Source organism: Aspergillus karnatakaensis (genome assembly GCF_047715665.1).
Source record: "Aspergillus karnatakaensis strain CBS 102800 unplaced genomic scaffold BJY04scaffold_28, whole genome shotgun sequence".
NCBI lineage: Eukaryota > Fungi > Ascomycota > Eurotiomycetes > Eurotiales > Aspergillaceae > Aspergillus > Aspergillus karnatakaensis.
In genome coordinates this window covers 18,370-27,453 of record NW_027395740.1, presented here as the reverse complement: position 1 = coordinate 27,453, position 9,084 = coordinate 18,370, and the positions used below count along the sequence as shown (strand labels likewise).

The window sequence follows — 9,084 nt, the reverse complement described above, 5'->3', positions numbered from 1 at the left end:
GTATGTTCGGTTGATTTTAGCTATGGCTACTCGAATCTAGAGTTGGATTTGAGGGGAGGGAGGTTGTGTTAATAAACACTGAGTGGCAAAGATACTGTGTGGCTCTGGGGTGGTCTCTCGGTGAGGGAAGTTCGATTCAGAGTATAGGTTTTAAAGAGAGATAAATGCGGATCAGAGACTATTGGCATAGAGGTTCGAGCATCGTGTTGTTGTAGGGTGTACCACTGTGCATTTCTTTGTACTTGTTTCCTACAAGTGTTGGTCAGGGATATATATCTTAGGGTGGAGAGGGTGCCACCGACTCTGTACCAAGAGTTACCACTTTGACACCGCAATGTTCTTAAGAGGTTGGTTTAGATCTACCTAAACAGACATAGACAGCTTTGTAAAACACAGAGAGAGAAGAGTTGCTCGTTGCAATTGCCTATACTTGAAGATAAATGAGAGCTTGCTCGCCATATTGATCTAGTCATCTTATGCTTTATGATGTATTCTGAGACACCTATCTCGGTGCAATGACGGCCGTGTTTGCGCTTGAAATGAGACAATAAAAACAAGATAAACTGATGTCTGCTAGGAAGAAATCGACCATGTTGTGTGTCATGTAAGCCCGCTATCAAAGCGAGCGACGCTTGCCGTGAGGGTTGATCGGGATATCATCCGCCATTATGACTGGAATCTTCACCTCAGGACTAGGCTCTGGCGTGGTATCGTCCGATCGAGAGATCTCTCCTGGCGGTGACGGGGTACCACTAGCGACGGGCGTCGGCTCTTGTGCTTCCGCATTGGCGTCCTGGATTAATGAATCTCCCTTGGAATCATCAGAAGATATTGAGAGATCTCTTGTTAGGGATTTGTTAATGGCCTCTAGAGACTCGGCCATGGGACCAAGCGGTCCATCATGGCTGACGCTGCTCCTCTCAGACGTAGATAGTGATGTGCGCGATGTTGTATATGCTTGAGGAAGACCGAGAGCGGCCGCCACAGCAGCCTCTTCATCCGGTAGCTTCGATACACTACTGTTGCGGCTTGACGGGGCTGAGAATATATGACTCCCCTGACGCTCGCTCAATTCGAGGATGTGGTTGTAGCTGCGTCTGCTGGGATCCGCCATTCGTTTTTTCTTCTTCTTCTCGCGCTTCGTGGATGGGCGAACGACGATGACGGGGATGGGCGACCGCTGTAGACAATACTTTGAGACCGAGCCGGGGAGCAAGCCTTGAACACCGCTCAAATTCTTGCCTCTCGTGCCAACAATCAAGACAGCAGGCTCGTAGATTTTGATCTAGAACGGTCAGCTGAGTTCCAGAAACAGCAATGAAGAGCTTACCATGCGTTGTATAATGTCTTGAACCTTCCCGACAGCCAGTTCTAAAACAAGACTGATCGCCTTTTCATTCTGGCTGTTCTTTTGAATGACCTGCTCGAAGAGCCTCTCTGCCTCTTTGCGGTACCGTCCAGCTTCCACCGCAGCATCACTGGCAATGGTCGAGTCTTTTTCAACTACTCGAAGGCAAACAATCTCATCGCCATCATCCACCAATTCGTCAATGAGCCATTCGAGCGCAAAGTCGGAGTAATCATTTTGGTCGGTGCCACAGAGGAATGTACGGCTGCGTCGGGTGAGTTGGTAGCCTTTGTGTTTATAGTTGAGGGTGAGGGAGAAGTCCGGCGCATCGGGATTGTCAAAGGTATCGAATGAGACGCCACGTTCGTATGTTCTAAAAGAACCAATTGTTAGAGCAGGCAGCAATGCTAAAGTCAAAAAACATACTGAGGTGGTGGAGGTGAGTGCCCTCGTCCAGGCACTTTCAGATCTCTGTCCGGAATCTCAGGTTGCGAGTTCTTCCGCAGCGTGGTAGTGGGCTGTGGCGGCGGCTGCGACTCGGACCTTCCAATACTGAACTGGATAGATCTCCTATGAGGGCTATCGGCCATACTCGTGCTACCGGAGCGTGAAGATTCGGAGATAATGCTGTTCCGCTCGGAGCCCGGAACGATGGGCAAGTCCTCCGACTCGGGCGACGGAACTGGGGATACAGACGCCATGACGTGTCGTTCAATTGCGTGGCAGCCAGGGAGGTAAGGAAGGCGCGAGTGAAGGGGTCAAGAATGTCGGCTTAACGGTCAAATGTGTCAATCAATAACAGAGTAAAAAGTGATCGGCGGCTCAACCGCCATGAAGCTTCTGGAGTTCTTCTGCCGGTCGTACGATGCAGGAGCTGCAGATCATTGTTTGCGACAGTGCACAAGTCGGGCGAGAGTTCCGGCGAGAGGCGGTGGCGTTGCGGGGGGCTGGCGGAGTTATAAATGGAGGCGAGAAGTTAAAAATCGCGCTGGGAGGATGCGAAAAGACTCATTATGGCCTCTTATGCCGGATGCAGGGAATCTTTATGTCACGACTGTCTCGGACTCGACGGTCGAGGACTCAGGAATGGGGAATGGGGGAGGTCCATCATCGGAGGGAGGGGCAGAACGCTTTCAGAAGGCGGTAGTACCTGGTCTTTACATAACATCGCATTAGCACAGCCCTAACCATTTATGCTGATTTTATGCACCACTCAAGATTGTTAGATTGATGCATGATCCTCACCTGTGGACTGTTTTGTTTATTTATCTCCAGTGTGGATCAGATTATTGCCAACTGGATTGAGTGTTCAGATTTTGTTCTGGTATGAATTTGAGAGACTTGCGAGCACAGGAAAGATTGAGTTAGACCGGAATACTCGTTCATCAACCCTTCTATAGCAGGCATCTGGCTGGCATACAATATTCTAATGACCTATCAACTTTATTATAGACATGCAAGCACTGCTTATTGATATAGTTTGAGATACTAGAAGAAAAACGAGAATTTACCCTCCTACAGAGCGAGGTTTCCGTGTGCTCCTATTTGTCCTATTGCGACTTCAGCCATAAGCTTTTCATTGAGCCAAAAATCCTTTCGCTATTGATTGACTTTGCTAGAAATACTATTGAGCGTTCTTACGGGAACTATACTACTGCTTAGTTCCCGCTGAACGACTTGCATGCCAGTAACGACCTTCGTTTATACATGGAAGATGTGCAAGCTTTTATGAGGAACAAACTCAGCTGGGGAATGAGACTGCTCAGTTGGATGTCCATGGAAGCTTTGGATCGATTACTGAGTGCGCTAGAAAGACTTCTCCGCGGAAACTTGAAAGTATCTTGCAAATTCTGAAGGATGTGTCGGTGCCGATACTGTAGACTCTTGACTGGTATAAGGTAGGTTTTGTTGTTGAGACGGGGAGCTTGGATCGCGCGCTTTCTTTTTTCTGTTCATAACCGGGTCATGTCTCTTAAGATACAACTTCTAGGGTTATACTCAAGCAGACCTTAATCATGTCATTTAGTGAACAAAACTTTTGCGAGCTTGAGAGGAAGAGGATCTGACCAAAGCCACTGTAGGAAGTAGTTATACCGAGTCTGTAAGGCCCGTGGCTTGGTCGGGCTACAGTGGGAGATAAGGGAGAAACGAGGTATTCCTCTGCTAACAGTAGCTATAGCAAAGATGTCTCTTTGGCCAAACAACGTACTCTGAGAGCTTTCACTGACATCTATCCTCATCTTCCGTCTAGCTTGAAGTTAGCCTAGTGCACCCTAGATCTCAGCCCTGTTCTTCTCTATACAGTATCCTCCAAAGGCCCTTACACCACACTCTTTCTCACACACCCTCACTTCGAAACCTCTCCCTAAAAACCTTCTCCCGCTCCACAATAGCCCTAACATTCTCATGCCCCTTCTTAACAGCCACCTCATAGCTCCTCCTATAAACACCCACGCCCTCCGCAAACCCCAACCTCCTATCCCTCCACCCCGTCACCCGCCTAATCTTCTCCGACCCCGTCCACTGCGGAAAATCAATCAACGCCGCCGGCCACGGATCTTCCTCACCCCTCACCTTCAACCCCTCCAGCTCAACATACTCCACCCCCTTGCCAATCCCATACTCCCGAATCAGCGCATTCGCAATCTCATCAACAGTCTCATACCTCTCCGCCGAGATATTGAAAATCTCCCCCTCCATCTCCTCCCGTCTCTCATGCGCTGCAAGCGCAACATACGCCTCGCCACAATCATCAACATGCAACGCATGACAGATCGAGTCGCCCCGGACAGGGATAAGTAGTGCTTTCCCCTCCTTCGCGGCTAGTGATGCGACCTCGAAGAAACCACGGTAGTAGCTTGCCGAGCGGCCGTAGACGTTTGTCGGGCGGACGAGGACAGGCGCGCAGACATCATCGTGGTTGAAGATCTCAAGACTGAGCCGTGTCCGATCTTTCAAGATCTCCGGTGGGCTTAGGGGGCTTTCTTCGGTGTGTGGTTTTAGTTCGTGGTCTGGGGTGTTTGCGTAGTGGGGGCCTGGGCCGTAGTCTTTGCAGCCTCAGGAGAGGATTACGAGGGGTTTTTTCGTGGCGTTGCCATTGTTGCTGCTGCTGCTGTTGCTGCTCTTCGAGCTGGCGATTGAGAGTGTGCGGAGGAGGGCGATTGTATTGTTGTAGTGGCTCACATAGTCGTTGATGTTCTCTGTTGTTGAGACGATTGCGTCGAGGGTTGGTGGGAGTTGCTCTAGGATTGAGCTGTGCGAGGCAATATCGTCGATTTGGCCGAGTACTGGGAGGATTTCTTCCTCCTGGAGAGATTCAGCGGCGGATTGGGAGCGGATGAGTCCGTAGGTTAGCCATCCGGCGCGGGAGAATGCGCGAGCGACGGCGTTGCCGATGTAGCCGTTTGCGCCGGTGACGAGGACGGTTTTGGGGGGCGTATTTTTGTGGTCGTGGTGGTGTTGGTTTAGCAGGATGGGTTAGATGGAGCGTTTAGTACAAATTGTGGGTTAGGATTCGACATCATGTAGTTATACAAAGTGATAGCTAGATGAGGCTGTATAGAGCTCGCTTATCAACCAAGGTGGAAGTCTCCGCAGTCTCAGCTGGATTTCAGAGAGTTTGTTAGGGTCGGAATTTTTACGGAGGTGTTGATTAATCTGGTCATTACTTATTAGGCTATTGAGTACGCATGGTACGGTACAGTTGCTGCTCGATGAAACCGAAATATAGAGTGTCGAGACATCAAGTTTGTATTGATTCTGCGTCAAAGAGGATGTTGTTGCTGAAACTATGGTATAGAATTATACCTCGAACAGAACAATGAGGTGAAACAGCGCTGCATTCGTACTAAAACAATGAGCCAATTTTCTTATTTATAGCTTCTTTGACAGCTGTAAATGTTTCAGACCTATTTCGAGGTCGTATAAGGTGCTCGTTTCAGCAGCTTCTAGAAATAGGAGTGTCTTAGGGCTAGGTCTCAGGTATACTTAGTTTGCAAAAGCTCTTGTTTCAGTGTTTCTGAACATGACATGCACCAGGTGCTTCGTACTCCGTTACAGTATACTTTCACTCATAAATTATTCCCATAACAGACTGGTAAAGCGTACAAGGCCCAATTTCCATTGTAGCGTACCTCCTACCCCGCAATTCACCACCACCCCACCTCCAGCTGCAAGCAGCAGATGGCCGATGCACGGACCTCGCAGCAACCAGCCTCTCCACCACGAGAAAAAGCAAACTACGTCCACTCCCGAGTCCCAAGGCTCACAGTCCAAGACTCAAATAACCAGTCTGATATGCGTACTCCGTATCCAAATATCAAATCACAAAAGTTGAGCACTCAACTCCTCTTCCCAACGCCAAGAGCGACGCAGAAAACCGGAAAACCAACCCCCGATTTTCAAGACTCGCAGGCTGCAGCACGCCCAGAATCTCGGCGCAAATCTTTTGTGATTTCCGACAGGGGTCAGGGAGCTAAGTCGGGAGGCTGCTCTTGGAGCTTGGAAATTTCAGTAACGCACAGGGTAAAACTAAAAGGACTTGGACTCTGGTCTTGGAGGCTGAATGCCACTCATATTGGGGCGTGGGTGGGGGCTGCGTTGCGCTTGCGCAGCCGCAACTGCTTGCGAGGTTGGAGATGAGATGAGATGGGTTGGAGAAGACAGAAGTATCGCCACTCCGTGAATCCGTTGGCAGGTCCGTGGAGACCTGTTCTGTAGGAGGAGAATGCAGAAGGTCCTCGCTCCCCTGATTATTATTGCCCAGCTTTGCTCGGGGGCCTGGTGGCTACTTACTGACCGGTCTCATGGGCTGATCAATGTACTGCATCGCTAGACCGTAGCCCATCGCTTCTCCGCAATCCTTTTGAAGAAAGCAGTCCCGTAGAAAAAGCAAAGAGCTCATACCCTGCAGACGACAGTCCAGGATAAACCTCCAAAAGCAAAGAAGACCACAACATGTATCACACTCGCCTCATTCCATACCCATTTCATATTCAATAATCAATCTGATCACTCACGTTGACTCATGCACGAGCAGGAAACTCAACCCGTGGCGGGACTCGCTCTGTCCGATCAAGAGAACAAGTCGGGTTAGTTAGGGCAAGAGATTCCCGAACAAGAAAACATATCGTGAGTTGCCAGGTGAGGGCTAAGTGGTCGCGGCTCCGGTCGCGCACGGTTCGGACTCGGAGATAATGATACCCGCCATACTTACGGAGTACGGAGCACGAACGGAGTACTTGTGCCAGTTATGCTATGCTAATCAGATCAGATCTTATCATCCGTTTGCTCGCGTTCAAAATCAAGCCAGAATTCAAACACAATATGCGCATGACAGGGTCAAGGGCCATTCATAATTTGTAATCGGAAGCAGGAAGCATGAAGCAGGAAGCATGAAGCAGGGTAGACTCTACCGTAGACTGGTCATACCAATCAATCCCAGCCCTGGGATGCATGTGCACATGGCCATGAAACATCAATGAACAAGGAACACACCCACCCTCCATCCAAGCTCGTAAACCCAAAAGAGAAAAACGAGGTGGGAAACAGACCAGATCAGCTGAGCGCAGCGCATCCGCCCTCGATGGCATCCAGCCTCCGTGAGTGCCGGGAATCGGAAGGGTCGGGCTCTGCCGCTGAGCCCGCAGGAGTCAGGACGGACAAGCGGCAACTCGCAAGGCGATGCGAGGCCATCGATCACAAAAATTGAAGGACGCGAAAAGCAGAGTGGGACAGCTCACACCGGCAGTCCGCGGGCGCGGGGACGATCCATGTGACTGGTCGTTGAGGAGATCAAGCGGTGTGCGATCGGCAGCCGCGTGCCGATTTGGATGGTCTTCACCTGCAGCTCTGTTGGTGGTTGGGCTCAACAGCGTCGATGAGTTTTTTGCAGTGGGGTTTGATGAGGGGGGCGTTTCTCATTTACAGATTTAGGAAAAGGAGAAGAAGATATTGTTTGTTTGAGTTATGTTGTATTGATATATTCTATTACCAATTTATGGTAGATGTAGATGCTACCTATATACTAGAGTAGGTGCACTCGATGCAATGTATACCATGAGAAGAGTAGTGCCCAACCAAAACAAAAACGCCTGACAATGCAAAATATGCATGCTGTATGCAATCCAATCCATATCCTATCCCAAGTCCTTTTTGTGCAAAGCGTCGCTGGTAAACGCTGCAAATATGCTCAGAACATCAAATCGTAAGGGTATCACGTAGTTATTATATAGCGGCAGAAAGAAATGAAAGACACGATCAACATGCTTCGATCATCGGTTGCTGCGCTTGTCGTACGTAATATCGGGTTTCGAAGTCTGAGTCTGAGAGACTGATCTCAGTGTGTGCCGCTTCCTTTTCATCAAATGCTTCAAGGAGCGGCTGTGGTGGTGATGGAGGCATGCTGTCGTCTTCGGACTCGTCCTCGTCGTGCAGCAGCTCTGGTGGAGATTGCCTTGATGGTGATCGAGTAAGAGCGAGCTCGTCCAGGTCCTCCGCATCGTCGTACTCGAATTCCGAATCGGAGTCGGAATCGGAGTCCTCCAGCTCGGTCTCGGTGACAATGGCAACAGGTGATGGGGCCCGTCGGCGGACAACGGGTGTGTAGTCTTCCTCCATATCCGAGTCTTCCTCTTCGCTAAGGTCGGAGTCCTCATCGGAGACGTCTTCTGGATCCCAGTCCTCCTCGGGCTCTTCCACGAGGGTTTCCGCCCACTGAATGTGGTGCTGTTCTGAGCGGTAGGATCCCTTGGTCGCTCCACTGACAGTCTGGTTGAACCAGCGCTCCTGTTCCTGTTCGGCGTCGGCCAGGTCGAGCATAAGCGAGTCGAGAAGGTTGGCGTGGCCAACGAGGAGACGGAGGTTATGGTCCGCCCGGGAAGCTTCGCGGGTGAGCTTCTTGCGGGCGGTGTGGGCGAGGTAGTATGTTTGTGTGATGCTCATTTTCTTATCCTGGCGCTTCTTGGTGAGAGAATTGAAGTAGGTGGTGAAGGAGGAGGGCTTCGAGGAAGCAGTTGAGGAGGAAGTAAATTGGGAGAGTTTGGAAGGCATGGTGAAGAAGTCTGGGGGCCTTGATGTGTTTATGATTTCAGCTGTGACTCAGGCAGCACTGAATGTCTCCGGCCGGGTTACCGATCGCCCAATAGTGTGTGGGCGGAGGAGGGGCGGTGAATCGAGAGGCTGACAGCCTTATTTTCTGATACGAAGCAGCAATAAGATTAAGGGACCTTGCGGTCGATAGGCGAGATTATTGGCAGGTTTCGGGTGTTGGTCTCGTAACTCCGTCTCATCAAAGTGTCGTGGCTGATGCGTGGTGGATGTGGATAGCTGAGGTGTCTTCGTTGGGTAGTAGATGGGTTTGTTGTGAGAGTAGTCGGTGAGGATGGTGATAGAGATCGATCAGAACGAATTCATGGGAGGGCTGGTTTGAATATGATATATCCAGCGGTGGATCACTCTCTTACTTCCAATCTCCGCTTTTTTCTTTTTCTTTTTCTTTTTGTTAGGCTTTGTTTTGTGATCCATGATTCATAATCAGAGGCATACCCGGATATAGCACGCTAAAAAGAATTATTTTTTTTTCTTTCGGGTTCTGTATTCGCTTGGTACGAACAACAGTTCCGTTGACTCCGTAACTCCGACCGGGTGATTCGCAGGCCGGGTTCCAGGCATAAAAATTCAGCGCCCTATTTTCCCAAAGGTGGATCCGATCACCGGGGCCAAGGCTGTTGATTGAC

General features: G+C 50.0%; 2 protein-coding genes across 2 annotated transcripts; both read right to left on the bottom strand.

Moving 5' to 3' along the window:
• Positions 1–368: 368 nt before the first annotated feature.
• BJY04DRAFT_69779 (universal stress protein) lies at positions 369–2,527 on the bottom strand. Its single transcript, XM_073720886.1, has 3 exons — positions 1,775–2,527; positions 1,331–1,721; positions 369–1,285 (listed from the first exon to the last, which is right to left on the bottom strand). Exons 1-3 carry the CDS (start codon positions 2,047–2,049, stop codon positions 617–619), a joined length of 1,335 nt encoding a protein of 444 aa, XP_073570496.1. The 5' UTR covers positions 2,050–2,527; the 3' UTR covers positions 369–616.
• A 4,717-nt stretch (positions 2,528–7,244) lies between these two features.
• BJY04DRAFT_190606 (uncharacterized protein) lies at positions 7,245–8,866 on the bottom strand. The gene has a single exon (XM_073711527.1). The coding sequence runs from the start codon at positions 8,396–8,398 to the stop codon at positions 7,607–7,609; it is 792 nt and encodes a 263-aa protein (XP_073570495.1). The 5' UTR covers positions 8,399–8,866; the 3' UTR covers positions 7,245–7,606.
• Between the last annotated feature and the right edge of the window lie 218 nt (positions 8,867–9,084).

What these genes read in the sequence shown, in the direction of transcription:
- BJY04DRAFT_69779 (XM_073720886.1), bottom strand. Translation starts at nt 2,049, where the DNA reads ATGGCGTCTGTATCCCCAGTTCCGTCGCCCGAGTCGGAGGACTTGCCC. An exon ending in CACTCACCTCCACCACCTCA is followed by an intron (nt 1,722 to 1,774) that starts GTATGTTTTTTG and finishes TGGTTCTTTTAG; the next exon opens with AACATACGAACGTGGCGTCT. An exon ending in AAGACATTATACAACGCATG is followed by an intron (nt 1,286 to 1,330) that starts GTAAGCTCTTCA and finishes TGACCGTTCTAG; the next exon opens with ATCAAAATCTACGAGCCTGC.
- BJY04DRAFT_190606 (XM_073711527.1), bottom strand. Translation starts at nt 8,398, where the DNA reads ATGCCTTCCAAACTCTCCCAATTTACTTCCTCCTCAACTGCTTCCTCG.